At 44.3% G+C, this 18,455-nt stretch overlaps 1 protein-coding gene across 2 annotated transcripts in view; it reads right to left on the bottom strand.

The window, feature by feature from the left end:
* Positions 1-1,765: 1,765 nt before the first annotated feature.
* The window catches only part of CHRNA4 (cholinergic receptor nicotinic alpha 4 subunit), a 55,678-nt gene continuing 38,988 nt past the window's right edge, over positions 1,766-18,455 (bottom strand). The window contains exons 5-6 of one of the 2 annotated variants that reach the window (XM_083146759.1): positions 8,861-9,875; positions 1,766-2,317 (exon numbers count right to left, since the gene is read on the bottom strand). In XM_083146759.1, coding sequence (XP_083002885.1) covers positions 2,192-2,317; positions 8,861-9,875 — 1,141 coding nt within the window. In that variant the 3' untranslated portion in view covers positions 1,766-2,191. Of the gene's footprint in view, positions 2,318-8,494; positions 9,876-18,455 lie in introns of both variants that reach the window. The other variant, XM_083146758.1, reaches the window with a different exon arrangement.

Genomic DNA, 18,455 nt, shown 5'->3' with positions numbered 1-18,455 from the left:
TTTGTGAATTTTGGCTCAATCCGTGTGGCATTATGTGAATTTTGGCTCAATCCGTGTGGCATTATGTGAATTTTGGCTCAATCCGTAAGGCATTTTATGAATTTGGCTCAATCCATATGGCATTATGTGAATTTAATCCATTTGGCATTATGTGAATTTTGGCTTAATCCATGTGTCATTATGTAAATTTTGGCTCAATCTGTGTGGCATTATTTGAATTTTGACACAATCCATGTGGCATTATTTGAATTTGGCTCAATTCATGTGGCATTATGTGAAGTTTGGCTCATTCCATTTGGCAGAATGTGTAAGGGGCAAGTATAATGGGGTCTAGAATTTTATTGCATAATGTGTAGAAGTTGTATATTGGGTTGTACACTACACTCAAGGACACGCCCCCTGTTGAGTGGCCACAGTCCCTTTTCCAGAGCGCGCCTTCGGCGCACAACTACATCCTTCACTTTTGTCGCCATGGTGGGCCTGCGTACTTTAAATGCCAGGGCCTATTTTTAATAGCATTCCCACCCTCTCTCTGCCGCTCTCTTAGCATGTACACTGGCACCACTAACACCGCCCCTCCCCCACCTAAACCCTCTTTTGTCATGGTGCCCCCCCTGTAATTTTATCCTGGATCCGCCCATGATGGTAGCTACGCCCTTGCTTCTCACTTCTGTGTCTTTAGATTGGGCAATGTCTGGGTGTGGAATTATCTCTTTGAATTGCTCCTTGCATGTATTTCTCAGTTACCACAGACTGTCAATAAGAGAAATGATTTAAATAACACATCACACTCTTACCGTGCCCTTCACAGATTAAAGATCTATATTCTGCTTCTGAGTTCTCTCTTTTTTCCCACCGGGTTTGGATACTTGATCAGGCATTGCTGTCACATGCTCCTGCCTACTGAACCTGTGGCCTGGGACTCTTTTCTTGTTGCAGGGATGATTTGTGGCTTTGAACACGTCCTTAATACAAAGTGAGCTGTTGCAGAATACTCAGATGTGACGGATACAGATAGAAGGTGGGCGATTACAGTGATTACAGACATAGGCTACCTGCTGCTAGAATCTAAAGGCATATACCCAGCCTTCATTGGAAACAGTGTGGACTGAAGGCTCACAGAGCTGCCTCTATATACGTTCACAGGTTGCCAGGTGCCCTGCTCTTTCTGCTGTAACAAAAAATTGCACATTAACCCTCTTGTAACTTCTTACACATTTTAGCCACGCTTTTTTTGTCACGACCACACAGTATAGGCAGCCATTTTGTAGACTGGACCAATAGTGTGTTCACTAGTTTACAGTGATGTCACTGAGGCATAGAGTGCCTCATGCCTCAGTTGTGTGTATTAGGAAGTAATACATTGATAGGCTGACTTATTATGCCTATTGGTGCTGTCCCAAAATTGCTGCGATCGAGGAAACAGGTAAACCTCCAGACATACACACGTGCTATCCGGTTGATAGGTCTACAGTGTCTAGGTCGACAGTCAATAGGTGTAAAATGTGCAAAATGTCGACACTGACAAAAAGGTCTACACAAGCAAAAGGTCGGCATGAAAAAGGTTGACAAATGAAAAGGCCAGATCACATTTTTCACACTTTCACATCCCATGCCAACTTTTTGTCATGTCCACCTTTTGTCAATGTTGACCTTCTGCATGTCGACCCTTTCGGTGTCGACCTATGGACTGAAACTGTAGCCCTTTCCATCTACACCCACACACTCCTCCTGACATAAAAGAAGAACAGGGCGGAGAGCCAGGTCATTTTTATTCATTTATTCATTTGCCAGAGTTAGTACATGTTAAGATCATACACTTGTTGGGTGCAGTGAACTGGCAAATATTTAATAAAAGATTCCCGAAATGCTTCTCTGCCCAGGGGTATCCCCTGGAGATTTCTGTGCCCGTTCATGCGAATCAGACATGGGCTAAAATATTTATACACTGCTGTCACGCGTAAGCTTTCCACTCTGGTCATACTGTTCTCCAGCCTGTCCTATTTCTACTTCATTTATATCTTATATAGGTTTCATCTCCATCTTAAGCAACTCAATCTGTTCTTGTGTCCAGACAGTTCTCTGCGTTCTCCATGCACTCATGCGCTCCACGTTCCCACCCTCATCTGATGTTCCCCAGCTGCCATGTTCCTGGCAGCATAGCCCATGTGTGTCCTCTTGATCCTTTAGATTATATCATCCCAGCCAGCCAGGGCGGGAGGAAAAGTCCAACAGTTCCCAACAGGCAGACAATGATGAACATCCACAAGAAGATCCGATCAATCACCATTGCTACGTATTTCCAGTCCTGCTTCACCTGTAGGGGTAAGAACACATGTCATATGCTGTAATAAAGGAACCACATGTGACTACAGTATGACTGGTCCGTACAGTAACAGCGATCCATTATACTATGGAACAATGTCATTTTAGCATTGCTTAAGGGCAAACTTATTTGTCATTTACAGTATATGCTGCCGCAATGCTTTACTGAAAAAAATGGGGACATTGGTGGCAGCAAGGTACTGACATTCTGAATGCACTTTATGAACACTGCCAAGATGCCAGTGGAAAGATTAGGATGTCCCTTGTGTTATATGTCTCTGGGCCTAGGTCAGATATGTACTGTACACAGGAGCTAATGCTGCTGCTTACATGGAAGGTTGGAAAGTATCGCTCACATCAAATCCACCCAAACTATGCCAACTATGCTTTTGGGATTCAGGAGTTAATTCAGCATGGGTCATTAATCTGAGAATTCAGAGCTACTGAGATTTGCACAGACAGGGAAGTCCTTTCACTGGTTTCGGAATTGCATATGAACTAACAAGTGGATAGCGATTAGCGATCCATTCGCAATTCTCTCGCAATTTAGCCAGGGTTGGTCTATTTCTGTCTGTGTGGTGGCTTACTCCTCGCAGTCCACTGTGAATTCTCACATTAGAGAATCATTCTGAATGATCTCCTCAAAGCCTCCTGCAAACTCATTGGTCGATAAAGCGGGCTGAGATTCATGATGCTTTTTTCACAATCCTACAAATGTAGACTTATAATCAGTGGTGGCTCCAGAGGTGGGGCTGCAGCATTATTCAAAATTCAAATAGGGGAGCCACACCCACTGCCTGTGAGTCTGTTTGGAAAGGCAGTTGGTGTCAGTGGGTGTGGCTCCCCTATTTGAATTTTGAACTGTGCTGCAGCCCCCCCCTTTGGATCTGCCACTGCTCATAATGACTTTACTTGGGTGTTTCCAAAGGCAGAGAAGTGTCCATATATATTGAAAGCTCTTGTAGACAGTTGGCGGACTTAACTCTCATAAAGAAACTCTACAGCTCTGCGCCAATACAGGATGATACTCTGACCCTGCCTGGAACATGAGACATTATGCAGAGGAGATGAGGCCAGAAAGAAGAGCACTGGCTGGAGCGTACTCAGGGTGGCTGCACAGGATGTGTGCCCAGAGCATACTTTGGATGCTCTGAGCAGCTCTATTGACTGCAAGGTGCTGTTCCAGGAAATATGGGGCAGTGATATACCCTGGCAGCCTAAGTGGGACCACTTGCACACACTCCTAGTTATGGCCATTTTTCCTAAACTACTTTTACTGGCAAGAATAATGAATGTTGCAGACACTGCCAAGGTACACCAGACAATGCAATGTGTTATCGAAGCACAAGGGATGAACTTCAAGACTATGCTTATATAACAGACGACAGCAGAATGCAAAGAAGACCAGGAGGTGGCATGTGGAGGCAAAAGAGCAAGTTAATAAAAAAGCAAAAGAGTACAGATTTGGCACACACAATCTAAGCAGAGGGGGATGAAAGCTATGGGGAAAGATGCTGAGAGAGAAAACAGATAACAGCCACTTGAGATGGAAATAGACTAAATGATTGCAGACTGTGCGCTCACTTTATCACACTGTGAGCAGCTCACTGACAATGGCCACGATTTAAAGTTATCAGACAGCACAGCTTGCACCTGCCGCATAATGACCAGAACTGAATCATCCGGGCCCAGTAGCGCACGCAGGGGGGGTTTCTGAGTACCCAGAAACCCCCCCAGGAGTCTAAGGACCCTAGGCTGAAAGCTGAGGGTCCCCTCTTTCCATGGGTACAAGAATTTTAAAAATCGGCCCTTGGGAACCAGAGATATCTGACTTCAAACCAGTGGTCCCCATCCAAGCCTTTTAATTGCTTTTCCCAGTCAGATATTTCAGGTTCTGTCTAACTCAGAGTTTTTCTGAGGGTATATTCCAAAAGCTGGGACTCTCCCCCTTTGAAGGACACTAGTAGCTTGTCTCTACTGTGCCTATAACCAGAGATATCAGCCTTCCAGCAGCTGGTTACTGCTCCAGCTCCACACACCTGGTATGTAGTTTTATATACTCGTTGCCAGATTGCTCTGCCTCCTGAACTCGGATCCCCTAGTCCCCAATACCATTTGGTAGGTGGGATTCTCTAGTTTTTAATTCCATTAAAATCTAAGAAATCTATTTCTGGGATCTGGAGATATCTGCAGTCAAGCAAGCTGTCCTCCCACCAGAAAATTATAAATAATAAGCCCACTCCACTATACACCCCTCCTCTGCATATTAAACATCGTCTACCACCCTGGAAGTTATGTATCAGGGCCCCTTCATTTAGCCCAATGCCCCCTTCTCCCACCCCATCTCCCACCATCTGTGCAGTAAAGGGGTAATTAGTGGAAATGACTGATCCAGGCCCTACATGCTGAGCGGTTGATATAATACCCCCTACCACCCACGGGACATCAAAGCTTCCCCCACCGCTACCGCTGGAGGATCGATAGAGGCCCCAATACATTGCTATGCCCAGGGGTCTACACTGCTGTTATGTATATATATATATATATGTATATATACACATATATATATATGTGTGTGTGTATATTATTATTAGTAGTATTATTATTATTATTATTTATACATTTGGTCTATCTATAATACTTTAACTGACCCGGCATATACTGGGTCACCTAAGTGTCCATCTCCGTGCTTTGCTCCGCCCCTCTGGAAACCCCCTTCTGAAAATCCTGCGTTTGCCACTGCGGGCCGGCGAGTACTGGCAAGGTCAGCGGCGTCTGGTGTACAGGCTGACACAACCACAATGAAAGGGTCCTGTGTCAGCCCCCTCTCTGCTGGCACAGGAATGAAAGAGGATGTGTATTGTCATTTAGTTACACTCCTGTCACACTGCTCTTATCCATGTACCATGCTTTTGCCTTTAGAGTAGATGGATCAGCTTATATGAAATGACTGTAAATGGTGAAGCAGTGAAGAAGCTCCAGCAATTTATCACATTCTGGCATCTGTTGGAATAACAGTATGCAAATAAAGCCTTTAAAGTTACATATATCATACAGAGAATCATGGGGAAGAGGGGGTTATTTCTTCCTCCTTCTACTGCATTTAAGAACACAAAATTAAGTTGAACCATTTAATTCAGGGATGGGGAACCTTTGGTCCTCCAGCTGTTGTTGAACTATACATACCATGATGCCCTGCTACAGTTTTGCTATTTGGCCATGCTAAAACTGTTGCAGGGCATGCTGAGATGTGTAGTTCAACCATAGCTGGATTGACCAAAGGTTCCCCATTCCTGATTTAAACCTATGTAGTGTGCTTGGACAGGCTGCTTGACTGCGATTGCAGCGAACAGTGTTTGGTCTCTTAGCTTTCAGGTTCCATTTGTGAATCCTGGTCCTACTACCGGGTATTGGATACCTCTACACAGGCCCGCCGACAGGGGGGGTCAAGGGGGACATGTGTGATGGGCCATCTGAAGGGCCCCAGAGCCCGGCCGCGGCCCGTCTGTAAGCTTTATGGCTTTGTGTGTGTATAGTGTATCCCACACGGCCGGGCCGTCTACTGTGCGCCCCGCCCCTGCCCGTATCTGTGTGCCTTTTTGCAGCTCCGTGTCCCTCCTGCGTGTGTCCTCTGTCCGCTTACAGTGCTGCAGCCGCTCAGCACTTGGAGGCTGAGTCGGCTGTCTCCTGTGTGCACTGCGCAGGGACCGGACGGCCTTACCTGCATACTGAGCATGCGCGTCACCCTGGTGCTCTGCTCCGCGCTTTGTATGGCTACCTCCTGCCCTGCCTTCTCGATCTCGTCGCAGCAGCCAGCAGGAAATAAAGAGTGACAGTCCCTGTCACTAGGGTTGTCACTAGGTTTATCTACTATATTTGCATTGTAATTAAATCTCTCTCCTCCCCTGTCTCTATATCCCTACTCTCTCTCTCTCGCTCCATCACTCTCTATCTCTATCTGCCCATCTGTCTCCTCTGCGCTCTCTCTCCATCACACACAGACTCCTTCTATCTCTGCCTCCCTCTCTTCAGCTACAGTATCTCTACCGCTCCCACCCTCTCTTTCCCTCCATCACATGTACAGTACACTCTCTTCCTCTGCCTCTCCCTCTCAAACACCTCTTCCTCTCTCACCCTCTCTTCCCTATCCTCCCTCTTTTTTTAGTTTATTTCTGTTCATTCCATTTTCTGACATGGGTATTGTGACTTCATTGGTGTCAGTGTTTGGATTGTAAGGGTCATTTTTTTTGGGGGGGGGGGGGCACTGCTGTAATTTACAGTAAGTGCTATATTGGTAACATGGTTAATGTGTCCAAGGCATTGCGGACATAAATACGGCAAGTGTGTGATGTCGTGACACATGTCACATGTTGGTGACATCACAACCCGTGGTACACACAGAATAGAGGTGCGTGGGTTCGGTGGAAGATGTGGTGGTGGCGGTGTGTTTTTTGTGAGGGGGGGGGGGTCAAGGGGGCCCCACAGGAATGTCAGTGTACCAGGCCCCAAGATTTCTGTTGCCGGCCCTGCCTCTACAATCTCTAAGAGCACCTGACTGTCCACTTACCCCATTAGTGTAAATCCCATAAAACCACCTGCTTCACCAACATTCTGAAGTAACGAAAGAAGTTTCCTTACTTCAAAATCATTAACCAGACCTGGGGGAAAAGGGCATGCTGTCCCTCCTTTTTTTCAATAACTAGCACTAGGCTGAACCTGCCAGAGTAGCGGATGCTATATAACGGGAATGCAAAGCTTGGTGTCCCCCTGACATAATAACAACCAAACCCTAACTAGTCAGCCCAGGAATGGAATCCCTAGAAAAGTGTGTCTTCACCTAAAGAATTTACTAACACCAGGCGTATGTGAATACCTACAGTATGTGCTCTCATCTCATCTAAGCTATGTGTCCTGCTTACAACTCTTCGGCAGTTTGTGACCATACCACAATCTCATTGGAAGATGTCTGTATAAGGTGACAACCCCCTCCCTAATCCGGCAACCTAGCATGCAGCCTAATGGTTGATCAGGCTTTGACTAAGCTAAAGATATCAGGATAATTACTTTTCCTCTTTACATAATACATACTAAAATCAGGGCTCTCACCTCCATCTAGTAAATGGACACAGAAGAGTTAATTTACTAAGATGGGAGTTCTGTTGATGTGATGTTGTCCACAGCAACCAATTTGATTCTATCTAGCAGGTGCTGAATAAAAAAAAGTAGGATCTAATTGGTTGCTATGGGCAACATCCCATCTTCAAAATAACTCATATCTTAGTAAATTTACCCCATACCGTACAACCTGTATGTCCCTATTTAGGCAGGAATGTTCTCCTTGCTAGACATGTATGGGCGGGATGCTCTAAAATCTTTCAGTGCAGGGAGGAGGAGGTCACAGGTCCGGGCAACACAGCGCTGTGCTGCCCGGACACAGGTGAGGGGGGGTCGGCACAAGGGGCAGGGGTCCGTTCAGGGTGGCGTGGGTGCGTTAAGAAGCCCATATACAAAAGCTGGCGATACCCCCCGCATCAAAATCAAAATGCGGTAAAAACACGATAACAGGGTTTTTGCCACATATTTAGGTTACAGAATCCCTCCCTCAGTGAGAATGGCAATACAGATATTTTTTTTATAAGTTGAACGGAAATACTCTGGTGACCATAAAGTGATATGGTCTCATCCTCAGTATTGATCACAAACCCTTCATTTGCACTGGAACAACGCAAGAAGATACTGTATTTAGAAGAAGATATTTATCTCCCACTATCATGAGATACAGTCATAATCATAGTGAGCTGTAATCCACCCCCCTCTACCAGCCAATATATTGTAAGCTCTCAAGCAGGAACATCTTCCCTTATGTACTCTTCCCTTCCTTCAATTTGCCATTATCTCCCCACATGCTTACACTCTGCTTCCCACATCATCTCTGTAGTTATTATGCCTGTACATGCATTATACTTTAATAATTTAGCTTGTTTGTATAGTAATATTATGCACTTTACAGAATATCCTATTTATTTGCACTATACAGTATATGTAAACTCTGCAAGGTGCTGTATTCCTTTTGAGAGTACCCTATAAATGAAAGTTAATAGTAGTAATAATAATAATAGTAATAATAATAATAATAATAATGATAGAGACAAAACTTCAGTATACTCACAGAGAAATCAGCATCCTCTGCTCTTAGGTGGTCTGCAATATAGTGAACGCCCTCTATGGCCAACTTCAGGGATGGGGACATTAACAGCACATGCTGTTCTTTGGCATTGACAGTTTTGGTAACTTGACTGGTGCCACTTGGCTTATCTTGATTTTTAGGCTTGCATTTACACTGGGAATTTTGGCTCCCTTGCTGTCCTTCATGCACATGGCATCTTTGAGATAATGGGGAGCTACTGGACTGACCATTGGTCTGAGAAGAATCCTCATGAAGGTAGCAGTACTGTATGCTTCTTGAGCGGCAACGTATTGTACCCTCAATGGTTTCCTTGGGCGTGTACATTTGTTGAACACTAACAGAACGTACCTTAGGCATTAGGTTGGAGTGGGTTTCACCCAGAAGATGGGTCTGATTCTGTGGAGAAGGGCAGCTGGTCAGTGTGGACTCTTCACAGAGCATTGAATATTGTCCTGATGGTGACTTACACACCAATGGAGAGTTTGCTGTCTGTTCCAACTGGTGGCAGCATGAAGATGTAGGTGATGCCCTCTGACTGGTGGGACTGGCTGAAGATGAACTAGGGAGAGCGGGTTCAATCTCAGTCTCAGACCAAAGTCTAGGTGGGGGACTAAGTCTTCTGGCATGCAAGGACTCGATTAGTTTCTTGCAGTTGTCTTTTGCAGGCCTTTTCATAAATAGGACTCGAGGCACCACATCCAGGAATATTCTGCGCACCCATGCTGGCATGGTGTGTGTACGAGGGGAACGGTGGTGCACATTCAATACAAATACTGTGATGATAATTGAAAGCGTGACAAATATCATAGTGAAGAGAAGATATTCTCCAATCAAGGGGATGACCAGTGATGTGGATGGGATTATCTCTGTGATGAGAAGGAGGAAGACGGTCAAAGAAAGTAGTACTGAAATGCAAAGTGTGATCTTCTCACCACATTCTGAGGGCAGGTAGAAGACCAGCACAGTCAAGCAGGAGATGAGGAGGCATGGGATGATAAGATTAATTGTGTAGAATAAAGGGAGTCTTCTAATTATAAAGGAGTATGTGATGTCTGAGTAGATTTCTGTGCAGCACTCATACTTCTTGATGTTGTAGTTGCCAACAGCATTGACAATAACCCACTCTCCGCTCTCCCAGTAGTCAAGCTGGTCAACATGGCTGTGCATGCTAATCAGATCTATTTTGGCTTTGTCATACGTCCATGACCCAAACTTCATAGTGCAGTTCTGTTGGTCAAAGGGAAAGAAAGTGACGTCAATGCTGCAGGAACTTTTGTAAATGGCAGGAGGCATCCATTTAATTTGTCCATCATGAAACAGATGAGCTTTGGTCAGGTGGGTTACTGCAAAATCACCATCAGCACTTTGGAGAAAAAAACGAGAGACAAAAAAAAAACACGATTAGCTTGGACTGTGACTTTCAGTATATGATTACTGTTTATTGCTGCAATTAGTAGTTTGGACAGACCTCACATCAGAGAATGCAAAACATTTTATAAAAGAATGGTGAATTGATTCTTTTATTTTATTAAATTTCCTTGAAAACATTTACCATAATTTATGTATTGGCTCAAGAATAATTCATTTCATTGGACATGCCTTGTCGTATTTTCCATGGAAAAAAAATGTGTCTATCAGATGTTCTGCTCCATCATTGAAAGAACAGAATTCTTCCAGATAATTAGGTCATTATACAATCATACAAACTCTCACGGACATCAGTCAATAGGAAACATATTGCACAAAATTTCCCATATGAACTAATAGAAGCACAGAAGTTCTATGGATGGCTATTGAAGCTTCTCCAATCAACGTAGATTACTATCTGAGCAGATGTTAGTCTGAGAAAACTGGCCATCATAGCAACTGACCTTGAGTATTGTCAACTTTGGCTATATTAGGTAGGTGTTATTTTTATAAGGAAGGCATTATGAAAATACAGTTCTCTTTAAAAAAAAAGTCCACTCGCAATAGAAATGTTATGGAACACTCCTCACCTATAATACTAGCAAAATCATGGGGCCTTAGGCCTCTATAGGACCATAGACAGCCTGCCTGGACCTTGGTGATGCAGGGGGCGTGACCCAATCATAAAGGTTTGGCATATAGGTTTTGTATAAGCATTCCTCACAGGGGGTGCTACGGCCAGTTACAAATTAAAGCAGAGAAGTCACAGCAGCTTGTGTTGGGCTAATAAAAGAAGATGCAAGCTGACAAGGAAGAGGTTGGGGGAGGGGCAGCCCTCGGCCCATCCAATGAACCTGGGACCAGGTTGGCCTCCACCATATACCTGGTTGCTGCTCATTGATCAATTCTCATATAGAAGCACATTGGAAATCTTGGCAGACTGGAATTGTGCCACAAAATTGAGAGATGTGTATCAGAAAAACTGTCAGGTTTCACTGCATTGGGCATGCAGATCTGCTAGCCGGTGAGATGGGGTGTTTATTTACAATTTATTACTGAACGGAAATTGTTTTTAATCTTCCCCAACTAATTAATGGTCTCTAGACTCAAAAAGAGCCGTAAGACATACTGGAACTGAGAACCTTGCCTCCAGGCACATCAGATCTTCAGAGGTGCTCTTGTAGGCAGAAGGTCGTTTTCCTAACATGTAGCCAATTAGCATAGATCTATAAAGATAGCTCATATATTATATGTAAGACTCTAATTATATATTTCTTTTTTTATGTTAGACATTTTTAAACATTTATTTCATCAATTAGTCTTGAATTCTGATGCTTACACATTATCAGAAATCCCTAAGTGTTAACGTATTCAATTATTTCCGGTCTTACACATTTAAAAGGCTTACTAGGAACATTTCAGTAACCTCACATTTAAATAAAGGAAGCTGTGTGCTGGGAAAGTACCTTTTATTGAGTAGAGTAAACCAGACTGAACGGTTTGGAGCCTGTGGTTACACTGCTGCGCTGATAATGCACAAACTGTTTGGCAGCTTTTTGCGATAATGAAATATTTACATTGGTTTTATTAATGGGAAATTACAGCTAAACTGCTGCCTGCTATATTATGAGTATTTTATACCATCTCACAACAATGACAAGAAATATTCCCTAGAATCTCACTTACTGGGTATAATATGTGCCCATAGGGGAAGTCACTTCTCTCTGCATGACTTCTTCATCGGATAGATATAAACGTTTCTAATCTACTGAAGACTGTCCTGAAATTGTATTTACTTCAAATTACCCAGGTATGGATAGAACATGCACATATTTCTTTGGATATAGATATATATATATATATTTATTAACCGTTTCTTGTAGCGCAATAGCGCACACATATTCCGCAGCGCTTTACAGAGAATATTCGAACAGTCACATCAGTCCCTGCCCCAGTGGAGCTTACAATCTATATTCCCTACCACATGTACACGCACACACAGACATTTTAGGGTTAATTTGTTGGGAGCCAATTAGCCTACCAGTATATTTTTGGATTGTGGGAGGAAACCGGAGAACCGGGAGGAAACCCAGGCAAGTACGGGGAGAATATACAAACTCTGCACAGTTAGGGCCATGGTGCTGTGAGGCAGTAATGCTAACCATTACACCATCTGTACTGCCCTATAAAAAAGATGTCAAATGGCGTTAGAATGCTCATATGTTTTATTTATACAGTAGTGCAGGTACATAGAAGGGTACACAGATCTTTAGGAAATAGTTTTCTACAATTGTGCAGGGTACTTGCATTGACATTTGGGGTAATACTAGGGATTTAAAATAGTGTCTAGCCCCTCCCGCACCAGCCAGTAAGAATTATGACGTGCTTGGTGCCTTGGTACATCAAGTTTGCATACAACTCTGAATCACTACCTTGGTCTGCAGCACTTAAAGGGAGAGCATAGTTACCTACCCTCCAGCATGCTGCAGGAGACTCCCTAAAATAGTAGCAGTTTCCCTTTCTCCCTGAAGAGCTAAGCATTTTATGGGCGTCCCCATGAAAACGCTGGTTATTTTTGCCTGGGAATGCAGGTGGGCTGATGCCCGCTCATCATGACGTCTGCGACTGTCCCCTGTTTTGTGGACTCAGATGGAACTAAAAGTCATTTTTGACTAACTTTTCTTTCCAAAGGGGAGAGGAATCAATCGATGGTCACCGACCATCGAATGATTTCTCTCCCCTTTGGCCACATGCGAGGAGATGTGTCTGCATACAATCTCCTCGCATGGTACTGAGGGGATTTGGCGGCGGGACGGTGGGCGTTCCACCAGGCGGCGTTTATATACACCATGGTGAATCAGGCTCTAAGTATCTTTAGTAAGGCAAGATTTGAGTAGTCACAGTTTGTATACATAACCCCATGTGGTACCTGCTTAAATAAAGTTGGGTACTCTTTACCTAGCACGGTGCCCATCGCGGGCATTGAATGCACTTAAAAATCGGGTGCGACGCGACCGACGCGATGCCCGCGATTTCCCATAGGGACCAATGTTAAATTTCTCAATTGACCCGATTTTTCTGTTCAATGCCTCAATTGACACGATTTTTCCATAGGAATCAATGTTAAATGTCCCACAGAGGCCAAATAGCCACCCTGAAGTGTGAAATGGCCCCCACAATTGTTAACGCCACCCCACGATCAACGTGAACCCGAAGCGTGGCGAGCGCAGCGGTACGCGTCCTACGACCTTTTCATACCCCCACTATCCACGTTCGCGTGGAGTTGAGAATAGAATAGTGTGGCGAGCCCGAAGCGTGGCGAGCGGACGAGAATACCTGTGAAGCCCGCGTTTACCTGTGAAGGTATCCGCGTCCCCTCGCGGGGCGCGCTGCGCTCGCCACGCTTCGGGCTCGGTGGCTCGCTGCGCTCGCCACACTATTCTATTCTCAACTCCACGCCAACGTGGATAGTGGGGGTATGAAAAGGTCGTAGGACGCGTACCGCTGCGCTCGCCACGCTTCGGGTTGACGTTGATCGTGGGGTGGCGTTAACAATTGTGGGGGCCATTTCACACTTCAGGGTGCCTATTTGGCCTCTGTGGGCCATTTAACATTGTTTCCTATGGAAAAATCGTGTCAATTGAGGCGTTGAACAGTAAAATCGGGTCAATTGAGAAATTTAACATTGTTCCCTATGGGAAATCGCGGGCATCGCGTCGGTCGCGTCGCACCCGATTTTTAGTGCATTCAATGGCCGCGATGCCCGCGATTTTTTTACCTGCGATGCCCACGATCAAAATCGTGGGCGCCGTGCTAGGTAAAGAGTACCTAAAGTTGTACTGTTTTATATTTGGTCTCTTTAAACTTTTCTTCACTTTGTAGGGAGCACAGTGATTGGTGTTATGTAACATAGTAATAAAACACTGCTATTTATAGTACCAGGTTGAAAATTGTTTTCACCTGCTCTTTCTTCCTACAGTATCTATTCCTGTGTAAGACAGTTTGACATCTGATGCCAACTACACCATCAGCACCCAGAGCTGAAAACAGCATAAATCACTGACATAGAGCTCTACTCCAAGAGTTCTGTCACAATACGCTGGTACCCACAGCTTCTCCATCATTCCTCACTAATGATAGCTCAGCCTTCACCCACCTGACCCACACTATAAGCTTTTCACAGGAGAAAATTGGGAAGGGCTAAGCCTCCTGTGTTTTTAGGAGGGTGGAAGCCCACGGGGATGGCCTGTGAGGAGAAGGGCAGAATTATCTCCCTATAAATAGACGCTCTTTCTCAGGTCCTCCCTCTGGTTATATGACATGGTAAAAGCATTATTCTCACTTAGCAAAGTGTATCTGAAGAAGCTCTGTGCTGCAGATAAACATGCATTGTGTTTCACATCAAGTCTGCAAGAACTAGGTCATATTAGCTAAGTGTTTTCATTTTATTTATTGTGCCCTTAAATTAAGAGCAGCATGATAAGTATAATAGTGTGTGCTGTTAGTTTTGAAAATAACGGGAAAGTCAGATGTCAGAGTCTATTCATTGGTAACATGCAGTGGTCCCACACAAGCTATGGTATGTAACTAACGTGCTGCAATATGCGGCTGGTACAAATCCACTGCAGCATTTCAGTGTTGCACTGGTTTCTGATTCGAAATTCTGCTGTCCCTAACAGTGATACTGAACAGCCACACACTGCTGGGCAGTATTGCTGCATATCCATGAGCTTAGATCAGGGTCGGACAGGCCCAAAGGAGTACAGGGAAACCCACCCCCTTCCCCATACCCTGCGCTGCAGCAGTCATTAAAATAAAATAAAAATGTAATATCTTTTTAGAGGGTGCAGTGGCACTGATTTTGTGGTCATCTGCACCCTCTATAGTTCCACCACTGGTACAGTACATTAATGTCACTATGCATGTGGTAAGTGATGTTTGGCATCCAAAATGTAATGCTTGATACATCCCACTCGAAAAGGGCCTAATTCAGACCTGATCTCAGGACAAATTTGTTCTTGAAAAACCATGCTGCACTGCAGGTGGGGCAAATGTAACATGTGCAGATAGAGGGGTGTGGTATAGGGTTCTGACAGTCGGGATCCCGACTGGCCAAACTCAGACATCATGGCAAGCCCAACAAAGCCCCTTACAGGCTGTCACCATGGAGTGGAGGAGGGGGAGAATAAAGCCTCCCTGTATGGTCTGTGCATGTAGCAAAAACTGGAACGGTCCAGACCACCATGTACCTGGTGAAAGCTATCACAGGCATCCCCCTGGAAAAGACACCCCCCAGACAGGATACTCCCCAGACCAGACACTACAAGCTCCGGACTGCAGATTTTGATGTCCGGTCCGGCGGTTTTTACATAGTCCCATTGCTTGACATCACAAGGAGGCAACATCTCTAGACCCAAAACTCTAATCAAATTAACCTCAACAAAAGTGATGACTAATCAATAATAAACATGAAATGGTTCAACACATAAAAAACTTTGTCTTATATCTACAGAACTTTGACAGTCAACCCTGCAATTATAACCCCCCCCCCCCAAGATGGCTGATATATTTGTAAGTTAATCGTTATTTAAGAAGAATGAAAGATAAGAGAATTGCGATCAGACATCCTATAGAACGAGACTTTTTTGTCCCATACAAACATTTCCATCTAAATTTTATCCAGATCTTGAAAGCTCCTTTTGATAATCACAGGCTTCTTTCATGATAAGCGTTAATTCCCTCTCTAACACTTATCGGAACAGCCGTCCTCTCTAGTGTCCCCTGAGTGTTCTTGGAAAATGAAGCCCACAAAATGTTTGCTGTTGGAGCACAATTCTCCGCGTTAGCCTTTATCGTGTTAATTACAGCGGAATCCAAATGATTAAAGCAGAACTAGAAACTCATTTAAAATGCATTCCAAGCATTTCCAAACTCTGCCAGGTTACATAACTAGGGGAAAAAATTAAGGACGTAACCTCCGATGGGAGCCATCTGCAAAGACAAAGCTAAGCGCCGTGCGGAACTTGCAGGTTCAGTGACGATAATGAGGATCACTGCAAGGTCTATATCTGTCTCTTGTCTAGTATGTGCTCAGTGCCTGCATCATTTGCTTTGGCAAAATGAAAAAGGACAACTGCAGATATTTACTAGGCAGTAGTGCAGGGAAGATATTAGTTCTTAATAGACTTTGTTTGCTGGAACAGAAATGCTCAAACTAAAGGGGTAAAATAAAATAGTCTTTGAACCAGAGCATGCTTGGACAGCTGCCTGATGTGATATGTATACAATGCACCATCGACATTTGCAGTGCAACAAACAATGATTTTGTTATTTTATATCTAAGAAAAATATAAACCCACCACCATTTTTAGAGAAAAATGTGCTTGTTTTGTAGATGGCCCATTATCTTGGGGCTACCTCAATCTGGCTGCATCAGGGACGTAATTTCGAACCTGCAACCAAAAACTTTGGAACATGTCCAAAAGCAGTATAGCAGCTCAGCCTTTGGTGGGTGACATTTAGGACACCCGTGTGAAGCAAAAACAGTTTAATAAACTCTTATTAACAATGCCAACATTAGGCCATACCAGTGGTTGGACAGTAAAGGATTTAGACTGCCCAGGGGTACGCAGATTGCATAGGGGGACAACCATGGTCAAACAGTTTTTAAATTGACATTCCTCCCCCTGACCAGGAGGAAAAGAAGGCTCTCGAACCCATATTTTTGCATTTTTAGTTCCCCCTGTTGCTCCCACGCCTAGCTGCTTATTGCATGCTCAGAGAGTAGCACTTATTAAAAAATGATAAGCTCTCTTTTTGCATCTGTAGCGCGCCCAGTGGCATGACTGGGAGCGTTCTCATGCATGCTTTCTCTGCCTGCAAATAAATTCTCACAGGTTTGTTGTTTTAATAGAACGTGACTACAGTAAATGTATTGGGGTTGTCCAGATTTAGCACATCTGCATTAGGAGGATTCACTATGGGGTTTGCAGATTGCCAGTGGGAGTTACATCTCAGCAATTTTTATTGTACTGGGCCCTACAATTCTTATGGAAATCCTGACTATAAAAGTAAAAAAAAAAAAAATTACTGGGGAAACATGCCTGGGATTTGACTACTCCTGCAGTAATATTTAGTGCAGTGTCCACAGAGTCAGACTAGGGCATGAAGGGCCCACCGGTGGATAAAGGGCACCTGCTTAGGGGTGTGGCCAGGCCAGCATACAGAGGGGATGTGGCCTGCCGACAAAGAGACTTGGCTTATCATTAGAGAGTATGATCTGGGCCCCTTTATAAATACAATCAATGTATGAGCATTTACCAGATTAATTAGCTGAAGAATAGTCCCATGCAGTATAAGGTAACACACACACACGTACACACACAAACACACACACACACACACACACACATATATATATATACTGTACACACACACACACACACACACACACACACACACACACACAGTATATACATATATATATATATATATGTGTGTGTGTGTGTTACCTCATACTGCATGAGACTACTACAGTATATGGGACTATTCTATATATATATATATATATATATATATATATATATATATATATATTAATTATATATATATATATATATATATATATATATAGAATAGTCCCATATACAATATATGTGTGTGTGTGTTGAATTGCCCAATCTGGAACCTGGTTCCTAGCGGAGGGCATGTGCCCTCAGGCAGTGGAGACCACCAGGGTTTCCCCTGTACCCACGTGGGCCAGTCCGGCCCTGAGTCTCCAGCTTTCATAAGTTTTCGTCCAGGCATGAGTGGGCTGGAAAATGGAGACCTTCACATCTTAGAATAATAATAGCCACAATAAAAGTAGTTTTTTTGTAATATACTGTATTTTGCACGTTGCTGCGTGTTTTCAATGTGTATGCAAATGGATAAAATGGGATCAAAGATCACTGCTTTAAAAGAGAATTTAACAGCTTGTACTTTTGATGCAATAACAGAAGCCAATGGTCACCCTGAGCCTATTCTCCAGGGAGCTCATAGTGAATGCATGCTAAACTCCAGGCAGTCAGTGGGCACACACACTCAGGGCCGCTGAGAGGCAGGAGGGGTGGGTACATTTTACCTGGGCCCGGGCCTGCCAGGGGGGCCCGGGTCCGGACACACACTTCCGCCCGCCCATGTGTCCGGCCACCCGCCGTCAGCTGTGGCTTCCCCTGTCTGTCCTTCCCCTGCACACGGAGAGACAGATGATAGAAGTCATAGTTCACCTCTAGCGTCTGACAGGAAGCACAGCTCTGCACTTCCTGGTAACGCTGCAGAGCTGTGCTCCCTGTCAGAGACGCTGGAACTGAAAAATGACTTCTAGCATTTGTCTCTCTGTGCGCAGGGGAAGGCAGGGTAAGGTGGGGGCAGCTGCAGCTGACGGGCAGTTGGCTGGGCACATATTAACCCCTTGGCAATGAGCTAGAACCCCTGGCAATGGAAATAAACCCCCCTTGGCAACGAGCAAGAACCCCTGGCAAAAAATATTAACCCC

Source organism: Crinia signifera, chromosome 6 (genome assembly GCF_055691185.1).
Source record: "Crinia signifera chromosome 6, ASM5569118v1, whole genome shotgun sequence".
NCBI classification, from domain to species: domain Eukaryota; kingdom Metazoa; phylum Chordata; class Amphibia; order Anura; family Myobatrachidae; genus Crinia; species Crinia signifera.
Note: the sequence above shows the minus strand (reverse complement) of the source record. Positions and strands in the feature narration are given on the sequence as shown.